We start from the raw sequence: 22,502 nt of genomic DNA on the forward strand, positions 1-22,502 counted from the left end.
GTTTTCTGTTCGCACTTCTGAGTTTTAAGCTGAGTTGCATTCAGACAAGGGGATATGGAAGGGAACTGCTAATTCAATGGTTCTTCACATTGCGGTCTTCCTCAAGATGCTCACTATGAATTTTTCAGAGTCTTCAAATAGCCACTTCATGCATCCTGTCCAGGTTTTTTAGCTGCATTCACTGGGAAAGACAAAATAGAGTTTGCTTATTCTGTCTTACCTAGAACAGAACCCCATTTTCTATTTTTTGATTGAAGCAAGTCTTTCAAAGACTTTGTTTTCTGTGTGGAAGTCTAATTGTTATGTAATGAAACCTAAATGTAATATAAGTTTGAGTATATATATGTAGATTCCTGCAATACCTAATAAAGAATAAGCACAACTAATTTAAAACCTATATTTCAAAGCCTAGTTGATATTTCTTGTTTCCTATCTCAATTCCTTTCATCACTGATGTCTTCATTAACCTAGCTTGTTCTCTATTTTCTACTAAAATTTCTACTTAACAAACTTATCTTTAAATTTAGGATTAGGAGACAGCATATTCATATCAGAAAGAAATCTGTATTTGTGTGAGGGAATTCAGTAAAAATTCTGTATCCATTTGCATTTTGACAGTACAGCTTCATTTTGATCCTATAGATAAACCTGCAAATGTATAAAACAACCTTAATACATTGGTGTGCTTTGTTGGTGCATTATTTTATAGCCTCAAAAGATTTGGAAACAACCCTAGTGTCCGAGCAACAAAAGATTCATAGACTAAATAATGACATATCCACATACTGGAGTAGTATTCAACATTTGAAAAATAATCAGGAAGATCTCTGTGAACTAAATTAGAAAGATCTACAAAGGGTACATTATTAGGTTTAACAAATCAAAATGCAGAGAATATGTATCATATACCTTCTATTGTGTAAGAAAGGAAAGAAATAAGAATATGTATTTATATTTGGATAAAGAATCAGTGAAAAGATAAATAAGAAACTAACAAAAATGATAACCTATAGGGGGCCAGGGGAAATGGGTGGATGGGTGCAGTGGTAGGAGCAAGACTGCTTAGCATATATATCTTTTATATCAGATTGAGTTTTTAGCCATATTTAAACAATTTAGATAAATGTTATGTGGTTTTTACCACAATAAATTTTAATTTTTTATTATAGAAAATTTTAAACGTATGTAAATATGAAGAATGGAAAATGAACTCCCATATACCTGCCACCTAGTTTCAACAATTATCAACATATAGCCAGTCTTGTTTCATCCATATCTCTACCTACTTTCTATCTTCTCCCACTCTCAACTGGATTATTTTGAACCAAATGTTAAAACATCCTATCATTTCATCCATATATACTTCAAAACATAAGGGCTTTTTTTTTTTTTTTAACATGACAGCATATAATTATCACAGCCAAAACTTTAATAATAATTCTTTAATAACCAAATGTTATTTTAATTTCCCCAATTGTCTCATAAATGTTGTAGTTGATTTTTTTGAAACAGTATCTAGATAAAGTCCTCTGATTGTATTTCGTTTCTTAAGAGTCAAATCTTAGGTTCTCCCTTCTTAGTTTTTTTTTTTCCAACCTCCTAGCAGTTTATTTGTAGAAGAAGATGGCTGTTTGTCTTGTACAGTTTCCTATATTCTGGATTTGCTGATTGTCTCCCTGTATTGTCTTTTAAACTTGTTTCTCTGAATTCTAAATCTTCTCTAAAGTGATAATTAAATATAGTGATCTGAAAGATGCAAGTTTTTTGTCTTTATTTTTCCACCCAGTATTACGCATATAATATGATACCTGGCTGTGTGTCTCTCTGTGATGTTAAGGAGTTATCAGCCTTATCCATCCATGATAAAGTCCTTCAGAAGGTTACTAGAAAAGATTTCAAGATTAAATTTTAAATTGGATGCTGCAAGATTTTATGAAAAAGATAAAAGGAAACCTAAAAAGAGAAATAAGAGAGCAAACTATATATGTATGCTTTATATGTGTCAATGTGCAAGGAATTGTGCAAGACTATGTGAGAGATGTATGTACATCAAAGATGGTATTTGATAGAAGATATGCAAAAATTTGTATGTGAGACAGAAGGAAACAGTCCTAAACAAAAGACACGCTCAAAACTTTATTCCCTAACAAAGCGAATTGCAGCTTTGAACCATGTCTCTTTAATTAGGGTTGCTGTTGGTATGAATAATCAAAGGTCTTGATCATGCTATTATTGACTTTGATGCAATAAATAGAATGGTAATATTTTTGTGAGATGGGAGGTTATATATTTAAAACAGTTGTGTTCTGAGGCTGAACAGTTTGTTGAGGCTCTGTAAGAGTATTGTGAAGGACATAAATACTTAGTAACTTTGCCCCCTACCCCAATTTAGAATTTCTCTAAGAAAAGGTAGTGTTAAAGGAAGAAAAAAAGCTTTGCTCAACTGGGTTATAGTGATTGGATTATGCAATATTGATTTACTGTCATAAATTGTGCACAACCAGATTTTGCTGACTGTTGTAAATTGAGCTTATGACGTGTCAGAAATCCAAATCTGCTTTATTTCTAATATGTGAATAGAATTTAAATTAATTCAACAGCAATGGCCTCTGTGTTCTTTTCAGTAATGAAAAGTTTAATTTACATCACCACTCTATTCTTTGGATAAATAATTTTTTTAAAAAAATAAGGATTATAATAGCCAGTGATCCAAGGCCACTAACCCTAAGTGATTCTTATTGCCCGTCCTCTATCTCCCATGGCTCTCATTTCAGGAAACAGCTACTTGGTACTAAGTTCTTTCCTTTTACTATTCATTTTGCATTTCAGCTGTTTCCTTCCATTTCCATGTGTTTAACCCACCTTTCTCAGGCTATAGTATCACCTGTATTTGATTTATTCTGGGTTTCAGCTTCCTTATTTCTATTTTCTTCTTATTCTTATTTCTTTACTATTCAGACAGAAATGTGTATTGTAGATACAGAGTTAATGCATACACCAAAAGGTACCCAAGAGGCTTGCCATTTTGTCTTGCAGCACACTATGCTAGGCTTTTGGGTTTTCGCTACACAGAGACTTAAATCCACTCTCTGCTTCTACTCTGAAACATTCCTGAGTTGTTTAGCCTTAGAAGACAGAGCTACATTGGAAGTCAAGTCCACTGACTATAATATACTTGATGGGCACTTAGTTGTTCAATTATTCAGTATTATTCAACATTCAATAAAAACATGGGACCAAATTTTGAGAAGTTAGATGAATAGCTGGAATTTGATAGATGATGAGGATGGATTGATAAAAGAACAAGTAGATGGAAGAAGTTGGAAGGAAAGTGGATTTATAGGTGAAGGCAGCAAAAATCAGTTAATTTTCAGTAAAATAGTTTAAGTTAGTTGCATTTAAATATTACACATCTACATCAGAAAGGTAAATTCTCTTCACCTCTTCATTATTATTTATCACAGGGATTATGATCGAGAACAGTTTGCTGATAACCAAATACCGCTGTTGGTAATAGGGACTAAGCTGGACCAGATTCATGAAACAAAGCGCCATGAAGTTTTAACTAGGACTGCTTTCCTGGCTGAGGATTTCAATCCAGAAGAAATTAATTTGGTGTGTATTTTCACTAATGCATGCTTGTATTATTATCACGTAAAGACAAAACTAAAGACATGTTCAAATTATATATTCTAGTGAAAGAAACTTTATACTTGAAATCAGGCTTTTTGGATTCTAGTCCAAAATGTAGTCAAGATTGGAATCAACATATCTAGACTGAGAGATGTACACAGTCACTTCAGCCTTTTATGTTGATCTGTTGGAATGTTCCAACTTTATTCTATGAATAATTTAAATCATGGGCTTCTTTTTTTGAGACAGTCTCGCTCTGTCGCCCAGACTGGACTGCAGTGGCGTGATCTCAGCTCACTGCAAACTCTACCTACTGGGTTCAAGCAATTATCATGCCTAGGCCACCCGAGTAGCTGGGATTACAGGCATATACCACCATGTCCAGCTAATTTTTAAAATATTTTTAGTAGTGATGGGGTTTTGCCATGTTGCCCAGGCTAGTGTTGAACTCCTGACTGCCAGGGATTTGCCCGCCTTGACCTCAAAGTGCTGGGATTACAGGCGTGAGCCACTGCACCTGGTCCATGGACTTTTTCTTGAGAAAGTTTTTAAAAATCACACCAAAATTAAAATAAATTGATTAAAGTGGCATTATAAGTTTATTATTATTGCTTGTAAAAAGCCTCTTAGCTTCTTAAACTACAAATTTTACCTTAAAGGGCAACCTAACAGATACATGAAAAAATTACAAACTTTAAACTAGGAGTGCTTCATAAGGACTAATTTATGTACACTTATGCATATATAGAGGATTGAGTCCCTTGATAAGATAACTAGCTCAATTAGAACTGAGTGCTTAAAAAAGCTAAGAAATGGTTGTCATGTAAGCCTGTTAGGATCCCAGAAAAAGATCCTGGCCAGCAACTTCAGTCATGGTCATGTTGTTGTTCACAAATAGGATTTCTGCAACTGTGCACTGGCATTCCAGAAATGCAGTGGTGGTGGTGTAATAGTACTAGTGACCAACATTTGTTGAGCACTTAGGGGTTGAAAACTGTTTTAGTTATTTACATATATGATCTCACATGCATCATCTTCACAATCAACTCTATAAGACAGATACTATTACTGTCCTCTTCTTAATGATGAAGACAAGAAGGAGAGAGGTAACAAGACCAAGGAAGGTTACCCAGGTCAAATGGGGTATTCAGATTCAGAGCCTGTGCTCTACAGTTAAGCCTCTTTTCCACTTAATTAATCCTTCAACTCACCTTGAGAATTTGGCGGCTGAAAAATCTCGTAGAAATCATCTAGACCAACAGTTACCCAAATCGGATTGTGTATTTATATTACCAATAGTACCTATGGAAAATTTTGAATAACTGCCCCACAGCTGGAGCGTTTTATTCATAAAGCCTGGCAGGAGGACCAGGAATCTGTAGGTCTAACAAATAACTCAGGTGATTCTGATGCCTTGTTCTGTGAATCATCGTTTGTGAACACTGCTTGGTTCAGCCCCACCTCTACCCCCAGCTTCTGCCTATCATTCCATTGTTTTTTACATTCTGCTTTGCAGTGGAGAGCCCCTTATTTTTCTCAGCTGCCACAATGGAATATTGATGGGCATACCCCAGGTAGTCAGCACTGAACCATGATATTCCAAAGGATTCTTGCTATATAGATATACAATATTCTTGTTGAAGAAGTGCTGAGATTACTTTGAACATTATTTCCAAAGGGAAATTTACCATTGAAAACACTTAATTTGTTCCAGTGCTTACTTTTAATATATTTTAGAATGTATCTGTTTCTAGTGCTTGTGGGTTTCTGTGATAATTGCCTGTGTGTCTGTGTGTGTCTGTGTGTGTGTGTTATTCCTACTTGCCTTACAAAGCCAAGGCCTTCTTTTAACTGTAAGTCAGATGTAAAGGTACTCAGTTAGTGAGACTTCAGCACACACAGTCCCCAAAGAGTTCAAATATAACATGTTTTTGGCCTTTATCAGTGTACAGCTTCAAGAACACAGCACAAATAAGACTAGGAGAGGTTCGGAGAATGAAGGGAGGAAAAAATGAGGAAGAAGATTGAATATGAGAGTTTCAAAAAGAAATAGCCATCAAAAAGATTCAGCAATTAAATATAAAGCCTCAAATAAAAACTAATGTAACAATATTAGTGCTAACATCAGTTACTGTATAAATTTACTTGAAACTGTAGAAAAGTAAGAATTAACAAATGTATACATCAAAGGTGGAATCAAAGTTAATAAATAACTGCCTGAATAAATGCAAATTGTTTAAATTATAAATAGGTGAACGATTACTTATTTTCTAAAATCCTGTTAGGCTTATTGTACCCCGTAAAAAATTTTCTCTGTTATGTTACTTTGAAGTGATCATATTGAAGTATCTTCCCTGGTTAATAGTCCTTTCTCAAGCTCAGACAAGCTATTTGGAGCTATTAATTTTCAGACTTTTCCCTCAGCCATGATAAATGGCAGATGACTCTTTCAGCTCTAAATTTCTCATCCCAAAAATCATAGTGTTTCTCTAGGCTGCTCAACCTGAAATTATGGTACCATAGAATTAAGGTTTTGGGGGTGTGTTTTTGTTTGCTTTAGTTTTTGTATATAGTACTTCAGCTCTATTTAGAATTGTCTCAAACTTTTGACATTCTGATGACTAGCTAATCAATATCTATTTTATAAAACATTTCTACCACAGGTCTAAGGTTTGTCTCTTATATGCCCCAATTGCTGTAGAAATGTGTTCAAACACTATTTCAAATACCATAGTTTGTGCAATGATGTTTCAGTCTATGTAATCCATATGTGGAATTATCTTTATTATGGTAAGTGCTTGTTGTGCTTGAAAATTCACTCTGCTAGCATTTTCTTAGATTGAAGAGAGAAGGACTAATGTTCTACTACCCACTGTATCCACGTATGGATTATTTAATTTTTCACAAAAATCCCATCAGATAAAATATTGTTATCCCCATTCCACAAATCAGTAAGCCCAAATTTAAAGGTTTAGTTACCTAACCAATGTTACACAGAGTAGAAATGTTGGAATAGGTATTCCGATTTAGAGCTTGCTGGCTTTGAAGACCCCTGATTTCTAGTACTCTGTGATCTTTGACAACTTTGTTGTAGCCTCTCTTTTTTGTAGTTTTGGAGAATGTATTATAGTTTCTGGCCAAAATTTAAAATGTGAGCCTTGGAATGTTGCATATGAATAAAATAGGAGGCTTCATTAGAAAGGAATCCTGTGGGCCTGGAGATTACAAAAACAGAATAAATGTAACAACAGTAATTTTAGTAATTTCTAGGGGCACAGAGGGTGTATAGCTAAAAGATAAAATTTCATGCTTGCAAAGGAGCTTACATGGTAGCCCTTATAGTTTGGTCTTAGGTACATTTCAGGTAAAAATCAAAGTACTCTATCTCACAGGGTGACAAGTCAATAGTGACAAGCAAAAAACAAAACAGCTACACTGGGATTCCATCAAATAGTAGGCCTTTTAAGGTTTTAAAGTTATTGTAATGATTAATGTTCCAGATCGTTCTGTCCCTTCTGGGCCCATTTTTTTTCCCTATAAAAAACTTCCATCCAAGAGTAGTAATATATCTTTATTATCAAACGATAGTAGTAGATGTTTATTACCAAAAATAATATATCTTTGTGGCCTACCAGAAGATGTAGTACCTTGCATCCAAAGAGAAATCCTTGGCAATTGTTCTGTTTGTTCTTTGCGCCTCTAAATCCTTATTTTCATGCTTTCTGCAGTTCATATGAACTGCATGGTACTAAATTAGTTGAGCACTGGTGAATAACGAGTACAAAAGTGAAACGCTTACTGTTTTTCATGGCTGTCTCTCTGGTTTTCAGGGTAAATGTAGGTAGGTCACTCCATTAGTGCCTTGGTTTTGTTATTAGTAAAATATTAGTAATCTTGTCTTCCTCTGTGAATTATTTGATGATGAATACATTGATTTGGTATACTCTAAAATTGTTTAAATGACAAAGATTAAGTGACCGTATTTTCCTTTAGTACTTCCCTCCTTGCTTTGTGCACCATAATTTGAAAATTATTTGAATATTTTACGAGAGTATTATACCTAACAGTATTATGCCTATAGAAATGTGCAACAGGATGAGTTATGAATAGCAAAGAGCTTGGGTTTCCTAACTTTCACTTGTGGATCTTATGTTTTATCTTCTAGGACTGCACAAATCCACGGTACTTAGCTGCAGGTTCTTCCAATGCTGTCAAGCTCAGTAGGTTTTTTGATAAGGTAATGGCTTCAATTAAGTTATTTTTAAACTTAATTTATATATTATGAGAGTTTAAAATTTTTTTGTAGAATCCTGTGACCCTTTATTTTTTTTGTCCAAAATTTCACAGCCTGACTAATACTTGTTTTGGTCTCTCTTATCTGTTGGTATAATTGCCCAAGGCCTGCTGACATATTTATTCCATCACCAGTGTTCTCTAAGTAAAGGGTAAAAGCTACTGGATTTCAATGGGGGTTTTAAAAAGATATCTAATTCCTCTCCTTAAAATAATTTCTATTTACCCATTTTCTAGCTCTCTTTTTCACTTATTCACCCTCCCACCCACATAAAGGCATTGAACTGAGGAGATTCTGCTTAAAGCCCTGAGTTCTTTTTGCTCTCCCAGCTGTTAATATTCTCCACATAAATGTTACTGTTACCTTTTAAGGTAATGTCGTCTTCTAGATTTCCTAGTGTTTCCCTCTCAGAAATATTTGCATTCCAATTATTGACTCTCTGCTAACATCATTTTATTGTCCTCAACTGGAAGGAAAATGTAGAATGACTCAGCATACTGGTAAATTTGAGCACTGTTTGTCTTTCCTTCACAAGGCCATGCAACTGCATTGCACATAGTATTGACCAAGTTTAAGTTGTTTGCCCAATGCTGACATTGCATAGTAAGGTAAAATAGGATCTTTCTGCCTGTATTATTGAAAAAGGTTAACTCCTGTGTTATATTTCTTTTTAAGTGACATCTCCTAAGAAAATCATCTTCCCCATAGCTCTTCTTTAGCAATCTTTTTTTCTTTTAACTGTTTAGGGATTTAATATTTGGCCCTTTTGTTCAGCATTAGATAAGCCCCAGGTTTAGTTCATTTGGGATTTAATATTCGGCCTTTTTGTCAGCATTAGATAAGCTCCAGTACCCTCCTCGATTAATATTAGGCCACTAGAAAAATTTTGCCTCACTGCAAAACTTCTTAACTGGTATGTGGCAAATAGGGTACAGATGTGCCTAGATACTGATTTCCCTCAATTCTCAGAGCAGCCAGAGCCCTCAGGGTGGGGGTTGGGTGATTGGCAGCCTCTTCCATTTTCCCCAGTGTGCTGTGCAAATATTAGCATTTTCTACGTGTGCCATGACATGAAAAATGTTGTGCAGCACTGCAAGGAGCCAGATTTTCTCTCCACATTGCTTTCAAACTTAAAATGTAAGAATTTCCATTTGGTTTAGATCCGTGGCCGCATCAATACAAAATTTTGTCCCCTATGAGCAACACCTTACAGATCTGCCCTGACCTGGGAAGATCCCACAGTATGTTGTTTAAATTTAAATTTTTATTAGTTCTAAAATTAAAAAATAAGATATACTAAATTACATCCTAGAGAAACTGGATTATTGACTGGTAAAATCCAAGTTGTCAGGCAAGGCTTTATTTTTTAAAAAATCAGGAGTACACGCTGCAAGTCAGGGGTAAAGAATTATGACCAAAACCAAAAAGGTAACTTCTCTTTTTATTGCCTGAATCACAACAAAATGTATGTGGGTTAGGAGGTTGGCCAGACCTCCAGACTGAGGTGGTTGCCTGAAATCAAAGGAGCTGACAACCAAATTTCACCCAGTTTCTATACATCAGTTCTTCCAGAATTTAGCATAAAGATTTCTTCTCCTTCTAGGCACAGTGCCTCACGCCTGTAATCCCAACACTTTGGGAGGCCAAGGTGGGCGGATCACAAGGTCAGGAGATTGAGACCATCCTGGCTAGCACAGTGAAACCCCATCTCTACTAAAAACACAAAAAATTAGCTGGGCGCGGTGGTGGGCACCTGTAGTCCCAGCTACTCGGGAGGCTGAGGCAGGAGAATGGCGTGCACCCGGGAGGTGGAGCTTGCAGTGAGCCGAGTTCGTGCCACTGCCCTCCAGCAGCCTGGTTGACAGAGCAAGACTCCACCTCAAAAAAAAAAAAAAAAAAGATTTCTTCTCCAAAAGGAAGTCTAACTCCTTCTAATAGTAACTCCTCACACTCCAGAATAATCCGATTTTCCTGTCCTGCCATAGACAGGAAAGGGAATCAGTCTCCTTCTTGGTTTTTGTGGGATTGTTTTAAGATGTACACTAATGATAAACCAACTTTTCTACCTCTGGGGTAAGTGAATGCAACTTTGCCCTGGTGTCTTGTGGCTAAAAATAATCCAGCTATAGTCTTTAAGACAGCAAGAATCTGAATGAATCGCTGTCGTACCAGAGAGAGCAAGCTGGCCTTGGCCTTAGAAGAACATGCTCTGTTCTAATTCAGCGGAACTCTTAGCTGCGTAATTTCAGATTTGAATGTCTTAGAGTTCATCCCCAGCTGATCTGTATCATTATCCGATTAACTTTTCTTATCACAGCAGGTCTGTGTAAAGGAAATACAGATACTCCTCAACTTGTGATAGGGTTATATTTCAGTTAACCCCATGTAAATTGGAAACGTTGTTAGTCAAAAATACATTGATTACACCTAACTTACCAAGCATCAGAGCTTAGCCTAGCCTTCCTTAAACATGCTCAGAACACTTACGTTAGCCTACAGTTGGGCAGAATCATCTAACACAAGCCTATTTTATTAAAAAGTTGTGAATGACTCATGTAATTTGTTGAATACTATACTGAAAGTGAAAAAAATGCCTATTGTATGGGCACTCAAAGTACAGTTTCTACTGAGTGCATGTTGCTTTCACACCACCATAAAGTCAAAAAATCGTAGTCAAGCCATCCTAAATCAGAGACATTTATAATACTTCCTCTGTAACCACTGCAGTTTCTGAAGTGTCAGAACAGAATTTATTTTTCTTGAAAATGTTTTTCATCATCTGAAAACATAGTGCTCTTTAGTGTTCACAGCAGTTTGGGGAAAAAAAATGAAAACATGGTGTTCTTAAACTCATTACATTTGAACATATATTTTTAGGGTTTCTTTTCAATAATGGTGATGGATTTGTGCAGGTACATCTACTGTTTGAACTTGTTTTTTCTACAACAGTCATTAGACTGCTTTTGATGTTGTGTCATCTGTCTATATTGAGGACATATAGAATTTTTCACCACTTACTATAGGGATGTGGTGGTTTGCTATGTTAAACAGTCCCCTCTTTAAGAAATAGACAAGACTATTGTAGCAGGCAAGTGCTTTTTTTATCTTATGGATTCTGGTTAGTACCTTTTGGGACTGACTGCTAGGAAACTTAGAGTCAGATTTGCTGCCATACTCTAAGAATTGCATGGGTTCTTATGTCATTCTGTCATTATTTAGTTTTTGTTATTTATTTATTTTTTGATCTATCATTAATGCGTTTTGGAATGAGGCAGGCTTCTATGGAAATATTCCCACAATTCTGATCTAATTAACACCAGATTTTTAGCTCACTCTACTACATGTCTACTGCTGTGGAAAAGATTCTTAGTTTGGATATATTCCTTTTAGTACCATTAGTGGTTGTTTCAGTTAGCCACTTTTTGCAGGTATGTGTGCTAAACTTTTAAAATCTTTGTTTTTCACAGGTCATAGAGAAGAGATACTTTTTAAGAGAAGGTAATCAGGTTGGTATCTATCTTTTCTTGATAAAATAGATTCTTAAATTTAGATAGGTGATTTCCAAATTTAAGTTCAGAAGTAGTTTTAAAAAGTTGGGAAAAGCCCTTTGTAGGCACAAGCAACTGATTTCCTTCTATCCTGTTAAATACAAAAGGGGAAAATCAGAACAAAGGGAAAATAAGGATCTAGGAAACAAGAATAATCTAGAAATAAGATTGTGTTATAAAATAGAAGAAGAAAATAATTTGCTTGGGACTCCAAGAGTATACATTCAGGGTCTGTCACAATACAAATAATTTATATAAAAGTCTAGTAGGTATTATGAGATTTACCTTCATTCTTTCTGATTTAGATGACACTATCACCAATTTGTTGGCAAATGTTTTCCATTTTGGTAAAATTTATTTTTATTATTTAATCTGTGGCTTTCTGAGTAAAACCTCAGAAAGCTGGTTTTTTTTTAAGGAACAACACGCTGCCATACAGAAATGGAAAAGAAGGGAAAAATTACTATTAGTATTTGAACTTTTATTGCTTGAGACTTGATATAATTATCTTTCTTGCCTACAGATTCCAGGCTTTCCTGATCGGAAAAGATTCGGGGCAGGAACATTAAAGAGCCTTCATTATGACTGAGTTACACTCATCCTTTGGAAGAGTAAGCAAGCAGTGGCAGTTTTTCACAGCTTTCCTCTTGCTGTGTTCAGTTATTACCATCACAGCCTTTTAATGAAATCATCTTAAATGCTACCCTTCAGCCTCACCCTTTAATGGCAAAATGATAGGAAGTGACAACACGGGAGGTCCAAACTCTGTCCTGTTCTCTGTGTTCCTTACCTTTCTGTCCCTGTGTATAGATTATGTAAAAGCCTTGTGGAAATATGAGATGTCAAAATGATGCAGTAAATGAGCAATGACAGTGTACTGCAGAGAAAATTTACTCTTGCCTACAACGGGAGGGTTTTTACGGGTCTGTACTTTTTCCCCACACATTGCTGAAAGCTTAATTAAGTACTTCAAAAATGTATCTCCATTGTTTTACCTTCTTGAGGGAAAAGGCCTTGTTAACCAGCCCTGAGTTGTCCACCCCAAACAATCTTTGTCATTTTCAAAGATGCAAGATCGTGTTATTTGTCTCCACCCTCGTCACACACAGGAATGCCTAATAATATCTACCCTTGGCTCCCTCTTCTCTCCTTTGCAAATGGCTCAGTGACTGGAAGAGGTGGACTGATAGCCAGAGTTAAATATAAATACAAATTAATAATACATAGAGAACAGCAATACCAGAAAAAAAGAATTCTGGTAAAATGATGTGAAAAAATTGGCAACTCCCTCACTCTTAAGATTGTTGCTGTATGCAGTCTAGGCTTTCTGTTTGGAAATAGGTGGGGCAAAATCTAATACCTGCGCAAGGGCAATGAGAGAGATGTACAACCTCCTCTCCATTTTTTTTTTAAGGAAAAGTCAACTCCTGAAATGTCCCTTAGCTATAGTCAGAAAACTAAGAATATTATTCTTGTGTCAACAATGTATTTATGGAGAGAAGTAAAAATAAGTTCCACAGCAACACATTTACATGAATTATGAACTAGGATTCTTGGATTTCATAATCACTCCAAAGCTTTTTGGGGGTGGGGTGTGTGTGTGTGTGTGTATGTGTGTGTCCATAATTGTTCATCATTTTTTTAACCTATCTTTTTGCTTGCTTAATCTTCTCTGCCCCAGTTCTTCCTTAGTATGTGAATTTGATTTCTAAAAAACAATTTATTCAACACTTTATCACTCATATTCTCTCTCTGGCTCTGCTGCAGGTCTGCACTCCTGATTTTGCTCCATACTTTTAAATAATAATAATAAATATACAGTTTTCATTTCTCATTTAAAACCTAGGTAGAAAACACCAAATTCACTTTCTATTCCATTTTAATTAGGTTTCAGAAGTACCTTGGAAATCAAGGTGTGCTGCAAGAGAATATTAAAATAAGAATGTTAGAGAGTCCTTTTAGAAAGGCAGTCTTGGGAATTTGGAAAAGGATTTTTTTTTTTTTAATTATACTTTAAGTTCTAGGGTACATGTGCGTAACGTGCAGGTTTGTTACATATGTATACTTGTGCTATGTTGGTGTGCGCACCCATCAACTCGTCAGCACCCATCAACTCGTCATTTACATCAGGTATAACTCCCAATGCAATCCCTCCCCCCTCCCCCTTCCCCGTGATAGGCCCCAGTGTGTGATGTTCCCCTTCCCGAGTCCAAGTGATCTCATTGTTCAGTTCCCACCTATGAGTGAGAACATGCGGTGTTTGGTTTTCTGTTCTTGCGATAGTTTGCTGAGAATGATGGTTTCCAGCTGCATCCGTGTCCCTACAAAGGACACAAACTCATCCTTTTTTATGGCTTTTTTAAAGCAGCTTTCATCAGCTAGACTGTTCTCCAGCCTTTCTTTACTTCCTCTTTGAAAGGACATAGCCCTGGTTTCTTTTTGACACAAAGGAAAGCTATGCAGATCATGATCTATGTGTAGAATTGGTCACAAATGTGTTGTGGGATAGGCTATAGAGTTGGGAAGTGGAAACGAAATGCTACACAGAGACCTAACCCAACTAAAGCTCTTTGTATTTCTCCTTTAAGAAATAAATCAAATGCCTTCCTTCCCTATGCTTTCTTCCTCTTTCTTTTAATTTAAAAAAAAAATTCACCCTGATTTTTTTATTTTCTATCTTATTTAAAAAATAAAAATAGGCCAGGTGTGGTGGCTCACCCCTGTAATCCCAACACTTTGGGAGGCCAAGGTGGGTGGATCACTTGAGATCAGGAGTTTGAGACCAGCCTGGCCAACATAGCAAAACACTGTCTCTACTAAAAATACAAAAATTAGCCAGGCCTGGTGGCACACACCTGTAATCCCAGCTACTCGGGAGGCTGAGGCAGGAGAATCACTTGAAGCCGGGAGGTGGAGGTTGCAGTGAGTCAAGATCATGCCACTGCACTCCAGTCTGGGTGACACAGTGAGACTCCATCTTAAATAAATAAGTAAATAAATAAACCATTGCTGATGACTCCAGGGTCAATCTGGAAAAATTAACAGTATTCCTCAACTCTATTTCTTTCTGCAGCCAAGCTTGATTCCTTGAATTATGGTTTTCTAAGAAAAAAATAGTTTTTAATAATCTAAGGTAAATTTGTTTAAATTATTAGCAGCAGCATAATAAGGCTTTTGCACAAATGAATGTTATTAGCTAGAGTTCTTCAAAAAAGCATGAAGCATAATTTTTGCTAGGACTTCTTGAGAACTATTGGTAAAAAATGCTTTTAGATAATAAACAAGTATAAATGTCAAAATATTTTTTAAAAAGTGTAATTGGCTGGATGCTGGCTCACGCCTATAGTCCCAGCACTCTAGGAGACTGAGGCAGAAGGATCACTTGAGCCTAGGAGTTTGAGGCTGCAGCGATTCATGACTGCACCACTGCTTTCCAGCAGCCTGATGATAGAGTGGGACTCCATCTCTTTACATATGTATATATTACTCTCTTGATGGGACAAGTTGGTAGCAATAAAGATTTTTTTTTTTTTCCTGTTGTGATTTCAGTGTCTAACCAATGAAGGTGACCAGATGTGAAGGCGTATCTATGACTACTCCTCTGTCCCTTGGGTGGATAAGACTAAGTTGGAATCCAACTAAAGATTTGGGCTGGTCTCTCCATCTTAATGTTGATGGGATTCAGGACACACAACCCCAAAATATTGTACCCTGATATTTGAGAAAACTGCAGAAGCAAGGTTTCTCATACCTTCCTCTTACCCCTTCTCCCCTGAAGCAGGCCATAAAACCTAAGTGACTGTCCCCTGAAGTAGATCATAAAACCTTCATTCCATAGGTACCCTATATCCTCACAGATACAGAAACACCAAGAAGAATCTGGACAAATAGGACTTGCTAAGTTCTCCAGTTTATTACCATTAGATTATGTCCTTTTGTCCTCTGATTATACTTCTGCATGAGACTGTACATAAAAATACGCAAGTTTTCCTGTTTCTTTTGTGTCTTCATTTCTGAAGATCCCTGTCATGTAAAACTTACGGTAAATAAATTTGTGTGCTTTTCTCAATAATCTGTCTTTTGTTATAGGTGCCTCATTTGTGAACCTAGTGATGTGTGAAGAAAGAAAGCTCTTCTTCCCTACAGTGCTCTAAGAAAAGCTATTTCCAAAAGAATTGATCCATATTAGCTTTAGCTGGGGTTCTTAGAATTCCTCAAACTTGAGGCATTCATGATATAATCCAGGTGCCCTGACACTGTTGTTTTTCTGTTCATTCTGAAAATGGACTTCATGGAACTGATGTGCAGGGACATCAGACTGAGGTGAAGAGCTCCTAATTGCTCCCGTAATCAGAGTTTCTGAGTCCTCATTTCGATAGTGTACAAGAGGAATTTGGGCATTTTTGCCATCAACCACGGGGTGTTTTCTCTCTCTCTCTCTCTCTCTCTCATTCTAATTGCCCGTGTTTAAAAATTGGAGCTTCATCTTATCTTGAAAAATCAGCTAGCCTACTTTATTCATTTACACTTCCTCGTCTGTTGGCATTTGAGTTGTGATAATGCCTAATTTACAAGATTGTTCTTGTGGAATTCGATATGGAAAAATCTAACAAAAGCAGGCACTCAGTATATGTTTTCCCCTTTCTGAACACCACTAGTCATGAAGCTGCTACCTGCCAATGACCAAGGAGAGCGGCCAAGATGAAGAGCAAGGGAGTCATAGAGGAGGTGGCTGGAAAGTAATCCCTTGGTCTGTTTTAGAAGTATAAAGGCATTAGGAAACAAAACTCTTAAAGAATGTATAAGAAAACTAAATGTACTTTAAGAAATTAAAAGGAGCAGTAGGAAACATCTCAGTTTGCTCTAAGTGAAATGTTTCAGGCTCTGAATGATTCAACCAAGAACCTGAGCCCATTCCTGGGAAGCACCTGCAGAAAACTGATTCTGGTCCCGGTCCCTGTCTTCAGGTGGCTGTGTGTAAACATCTTACCCCAGTGTAAACATCTGCAGCTGGTAAACGTCTGGGGGTGTTCTCACTGCTCTCCAGGAGACTCAGCACTGCCCTGTTCCTTCCTAACCTGAGTCAGGACTGAGCAGAGAATCTTCCACCACACACAGCAGGCACTATCTGCCACAGTTCCTTTCCCTGATAGCTTCAAATTCTCTGCCTTTTGAAATAAGCCTATTTTTAACTGGAACAAATAATTGGTCAATCTGTACCTCAGGTGAAGAGGAGTGAAGCCTCTGCAAACACTTAGGAACAAACTGTAAAAACCAAAAGCATTTGTGTAACCTGTTCAATAAGCTTGCTGGACTTTGTCCCTATGTATGAGTTAGGCAATTCTTTCAGCTAGTTTGAGTGACACGCTGACCAGTGAAGCGCAGTGAAGCGGTGGGAACCAGAATATCCAAAGAGTGATTTGAAGGAGAAAGAAGCATTGTGGCTTTATATCCTCTGGGCCTGGGTTTCCTGAAGTCATCATACATAGAAGACAGAAAAAATGGCTGAGTTAAAGGTAAGAAACCAGCTGGCAAGTTTACTGTGCCTTCTTCAGCCAAAATTTATGGAAGCTTCTGAGAACTCCAGGGTATCAGAGTTGGAAAAGACTGGGAGAGGCCCTGGTTCAAACCCCTGTGTTCAGAGGCTTCACTGTGGTGTCTGGGCATGGCTGGGGCTGAAGAACAAGGGAAGGGTAACAAAGGAAAGAAATGAAGCTCTTATTGGCCATCCCTTGCCTTTGTTCATTTCAATTATTGTCTTGGAAATCTGTAGACATCCTAAGAGCTCCCCTCCACTACGGACACACACGTTTCTCACCATGTCTCTTTCCCACCCCCTGCTCTGACACCTTCCCATTGCTACAGCTTCATGGACCACTTCCAGTGACCAATTAGATATGCTTAATCTATTTAGTTAATTGAGGCTCTGAATCAGCCATCAGCCCTTGGCCAGTAGAAGCCCTAGCACCTCCTCTAGGAAATCATTCTTCTTTCAAGTAATGCGCAATTGAAAAGTATGTGTGGGTTATATGCTGTTAGGCGCTAGGCATTTTAACTATGAATTAACTCATAATCCTCAAAATAAACCTGGGGTGTAGAGAGAGGTTCTTGTTTCAATTAGAAAAGTAATGCTTGGAGAGACTATGATTTGCCCAAGGTCACTGCCAATAGATGACTGGATTAGAACCAGGGTATGTTTGAATGCAAAGTCTAGGCTCAAAAAGGGGCCTCAGTGGCTCCTACTAGACTGGTTATCTTAAGGCAAGGAAAACAGAATATGTACCTAATATCTGAAGCCATGCCTAGTGCCCAGCCCAGGCTTGCATCAGTGCTCAACACATGCATGTGTAACTGAACAGAACTGCCCAGAACCTTGGCTCAGGCCTAGTGGGCCAGACCACCCCACAACAGACATCTTCCCAGAATGCAGGGTTTGAAAAGTGCCCTAATGCCCTCTAACTGATGCTGAGTTTGAAGAATCCATCAGTTAAAGGGAGGTGTTTCTGAGTTTGAAGAATCAAACACCTTCCTGTTTGGTAGGAATCCTGAAAACACTGAACACCAGAGTGAAAGACTTTGGTTTTTTATCTTTATGCCTGACTAAAAGTTAACTCTCATTCTTTCATTCAGCAAATATTTTGTGCTAGTGCATGATACTGCAGATTAATATAGTAGAGGAACTGAGTCTGGGCTAGGAAGAGTCAAAAGAAACTTCCTAAAGGAGCCTGTACCTAAACTGAATCTTAAGAGAGAAGTAGGAACTGGCCAAGTGAAGAAGGATGGGGTCTGGAGGAAAGAGTGAGTGCAAAGGCACAGCACATACAGAATGCCTGCATGCTCTAGAATCCAAAACTCTGTCAGCCAAATTTGAGTTGATGGAAGGACAGCCAAATTGAGATACCTAGGTGGTGGTTGGATTTCAGGGGAGTGGGCAGGGCAAGGGGAATAGAACTGAGAGTCATGATGTCAATGGTAGGAGTTGAAGTCTTGGAAGAAAGAGTAGATAGAAACTTTGTTTTCTGATGAACATTCTATGAGGAAGTTCAGCAGGGGTTGGAAACATCTTTACCATTTATAAATAAATTGTATATAAAATCTTATCCTGCTGTCATGTTTAAGCAACTTATTATGCACAGCACCAGGACATCAATGTAAGTTGCGTGCCAGTCTTTGCTCTCAGTTTCAAAGGCATTCTTCCCTGCCTGCTGTCTAATCTTTACAAGGAAAGGTTAACTCCAGAGGTCAGGAATCCGAGCACAGAAAACCGGATTGCATCATATTCATTCTACTCAATAAACATTACATAATGTTTAAACTGTTTCTCATCTTTTATTTCTTCATTTTAATGAATATGTCAACACAAAGCCATAAATGAAATCACATTTACACAAAAGTACAGCTAGGGGAAGAAAATTCAAAAGATACAATAATAAAATTAAATTTAAAATGAAATACCCTGTGTATCTGAGTAAGTTGCTTAGCTTCTCCCAACCTTGGTTTCCTCATTTCTGAAACAAAGAGCTTGCTTAACATTCAGGCTCTGAGCCCCACCACCAAATCCTTGATTCGCTGGCTCTGGGTTTGTATGTAACAAGCTTCTGGAGTGATTCTAATGATTAGCCAGAGACGGAGCCTGCTATTCTACACAACTGATTTCCTGTTGCTGCTGTAAAAAATTACCACAAATTTATTGGCTTAAAACAGCACAAATTTATTATCTTGAAGTTGTGGAGGTCACAAGTCTGAAATCAGTTTCACTGGGGTAAAGTCGAGGTGTCAGTGTGGCTGGTTTCTTCTGGAGACTCTATGAGAGATTGTGTTTCCCTGCCTTTTCCATGGATTCTGTTTCCTCTTCTAGAGGCTACCGACATTCCTTGGTTTGTAGCCTCTTCCTCTATCTTCAAAAAAATGTATCTCTCTGCTTTTGTAATCACATCACCTTTTCTCCTCTTATAAGTCAAATCTCCCTTTGCCTCCCTCTTATAATGACACTTGTGATGACATTTAGGATACACCCAAATAATTAGGATATCTCTCCATCCCAAATTCCTTAATCTTATATGCGAAAGTCTGTTTGGCTAGAAAAGGTAACATTCACAGGTTTTGGGGTTAAGCCATACGTATCTGTCAGAGCGAGCCATTATTCAGCCTACTGCAATAATCTGCAAGTTCTCTTTACAATCTATGTTCTATGTTCCCATCAAGGTTAACTAGAAATATTATACTCTTTTTCCACAGAAAAAAAAAATGTAGCAGTAGTTTCATCTCTCCCCTGACTTCTCTCTCTTTCCTTCATGCCCAGTAAGAGGAAGTGAGGTGCACCATCTGTTCATCTCATCAGGTGTTACCTAGAATCAGAGTCAGGAGAAAGCACCTCATAAAACTACTCTGACAAGTAAACCATATCCTGGGGACCAGGTGAGAATTAAAAAGCTGTATACTGGTAAGCTGCCAAAGAACTGATGGTACTAAAGTCACATGGAGCTCAGAAATTTATTCTTGCATTTAGAAAGTATACATATAATTCTCTTGAAAAGAAATGAGATCATATTTTTCTGTCGGATCAAATTATTCAGAAATCTGAACTGTAGAAAACATACAAACACACTTGCTTAATGTTAGGTTTTTAGTCTTATTTTTGTACCCAATATACTTTTACATAGGCACTGAACCAGCTGGAAATGAATGCTTGGATTTTCGCAGCTGATAAAAGCAGAGTTCAGATTCTGTCCTTGAGCTCAATGTCTGGAGAAAGCAGCTGCGAATACTGCTTCCTTAATTCAGATGCCTCTGGCAGTGAGGGACATGGCATTTTAAAGCTGTAATAAACTCATCTGTAATTTTTCTCTCAGGGGATCAGAAAAACCAATCGATTTGATAGTGACTCAGCAGTTTCACCTTCCTCTTTAGCCAATGCACTGCAGCTAAGATTGAGAAACGGATTCAGAACTCACACCTCTTGGTGCTTGGTGGCTCCCTTCCAAACCACCAGCTGTTCTTTCTACTTTCTTTTCTATTTTTTAAAGCACAGTCTGAATCAAGGGCTTCAGAAACATATATACTAGCTCTTGTTGCAAACACATAACCCTGAACTCTCTTCTGAGGCAAGCAGTTACAAAGAATGGGGAAGGTTAATGAATAAATCCACCGGTGCCTGCCAGAAAGCTCAGCTGTACTCCAGCCTTCTTTCCTCTCTTGCAGAGAGAAACAATGCGGCAATTGAACAAAGCGAAGGCACTGTAATGCCCAGTGGCTTCAGTCATAGGCTGGTCTAAAATTCCATTTCACAGAATTGAAGATAATTTGGGGTTATTACCAATTCTCAGCAGCTCAAATTCAATCCCGTTGATGGTGAGCATGGGGTTCATTTTGAGAGAAGAAAATTGGATGCAGCGGAGAATCAGAATGCTGGATGGCCTCTGCCATTTCCCCAAAGATATCATCCTAACTGCATGCTGCTGCTTTTAACAAATCAGTATATAGCTTAGTATTTTATGTGATGACAAATTTTCAAATATGCAAAATATTGAGTCTGAAGGCAAAAAGAATCATTTCACTTCCATTGCTTCCCAGGTCATAACATTCACATCTGATATTTCTTCCAAATATAGACTGTTGTTGGCCTGATCATCACTCACACATCCAGGCTTGTTACATCTCCATGCCGCTGAGCACTCTGGAGGGCCTACCCTTCACCTGCTTCCACCCTTCTTATATCTCTTAAGGAGATGCGTTCAGATGGTGGCATTTCACTCGCTGAGCAAGACTGCACTTTCATTATCCTGGGCTAAAATCAATTGGTATTTAAGTTAGAGCAAAGAGGCTTCTAACCCTATTTACAGCAGCACACATACACTTATATTAGAATTGGCTTTAAGTGAAAAACTCAATCAATCAATAGATTTCCACTGATTACTTTCTCTGACCCAAGACTGCCATAGTCCCACCTTCATGCAGCTTCTAGGCTAGCAAAAGAGCCAGACAGTGCACAAGAACTCTCAAGTGTGTTGAGTGTTGTAAGAGTAAGTTTCAGGAGCTCCCCTTGACTTAACCTTGCTGAGAAACCTTTTAACTTTTGTTTCCTCTGGGAGTGAAGTGAAGAGATGGCAATCAGAGTAGGTTTCATTGTATCATTGTGAAAAGATTCTGGGCTAGCATGTCTCCTGAAGGCCACCCATATCTTTAAACTTTATTTTCATGCATTCACACAAATATAGATGTGTTCCATAGGTGAGGCAGATAGCAGAGGCTTCTGCCTGCAGCAAGGCTAGTTTGCAGAGGGTTTTGCTGTCAGGGGTTGGACCCACACATCTCTTCCTAGATGGTTTTTCTTTTTTTTCCAGAGTTTGAAAGGGAAATGGAGTCTCAAGTTCAGGGAGGTTACAGTGTAGACCCATAAATCAGCTAAGTACAGCTAAAGGTGGAGAGGTCTATGCAATATCCAGCACTCTTCTGATTAATTGGAAGTCTTTAAAATTCACAGAAAGCATATTGTCTTCCCTAAATGATTCATATGTCAAGACACAGTAAAGATATTATACATAGAACGTCATGCACAAACGTATGTCTATATAGAAATTCTTACATTTGTGGACTGCCAACTTTGTGAAATGCTCTTTAAATCCTACTAATGGTGGCATTTATGTCTTTGTCACATACAGTACATTTCTGGATTTGGGAATGAGTGTGCTTCAGAGGATCCTCGCTGCCCAGGTTCCCTGCCAGAAGGACAGGTACAAGCAAATAACGTGCTTAGAAGAGCTCTGAATCCTATTCCTGGATCACTAGCTTTTAGGCCAAAGTGCCTCCACCCACTGTGGCTCTTCCAGTCTAGCCTGTGAACTGTCTAGGGGTTTCCCAAGTCATAGGGGCAATGAAGATACAGAGCAATGACAATACAAAGATTAAAATTGGATTGGTGGCACAGCAGCCAATCCAAACTAGTAAAATTAACTGTAGGGTTTCCAGTAGGATTCCCAAAATCCAGGGTTAAGGGGAATTCCTCATATTCCCCTTGAGCACCATGG

At 37.8% G+C, this 22,502-nt stretch overlaps 2 protein-coding genes across 3 annotated transcripts in view; both read left to right on the forward strand.

Moving 5' to 3' along the window:
- Nucleotides 1-13,310, forward strand: part of RABL3 (RAB, member of RAS oncogene family-like 3) — a 37,716-nt gene extending 24,406 nt beyond the window's left edge. The window contains exons 5-8 of one of the 2 annotated variants that reach the window (XM_011971608.1): nucleotides 3,465-3,615; nucleotides 7,799-7,870; nucleotides 11,395-11,433; nucleotides 11,999-13,310. In XM_011971608.1, the coding sequence (XP_011826998.1) occupies nucleotides 3,465-3,615; nucleotides 7,799-7,870; nucleotides 11,395-11,433; nucleotides 11,999-12,064 (328 nt within the window). In that variant the 3' untranslated portion in view covers nucleotides 12,065-13,310. The remainder of the gene's footprint in view (nucleotides 1-3,464; nucleotides 3,616-7,798; nucleotides 7,871-11,394; nucleotides 11,434-11,998) is intronic. The other variant, XM_011971609.1, reaches the window with a different exon arrangement.
- A 3,206-nt stretch (nucleotides 13,311-16,516) lies between these two features.
- HGD (homogentisate 1,2-dioxygenase) overlaps nucleotides 16,517-22,502 on the forward strand; it is a 54,724-nt gene continuing 48,738 nt past the window's right edge. The window contains exons 1-2 of the mRNA XM_011971610.1: nucleotides 16,517-16,991; nucleotides 22,137-22,208. Coding sequence (XP_011827000.1) covers nucleotides 16,977-16,991; nucleotides 22,137-22,208 — 87 coding nt within the window. The 5' untranslated portion in view covers nucleotides 16,517-16,976. The remainder of the gene's footprint in view (nucleotides 16,992-22,136; nucleotides 22,209-22,502) is intronic.

Source organism: Mandrillus leucophaeus, unplaced genomic scaffold, assembly GCF_000951045.1.
Source record: "Mandrillus leucophaeus isolate KB7577 unplaced genomic scaffold, Mleu.le_1.0 Scaffold123, whole genome shotgun sequence".
NCBI lineage: Eukaryota > Metazoa > Chordata > Mammalia > Primates > Cercopithecidae > Mandrillus > Mandrillus leucophaeus.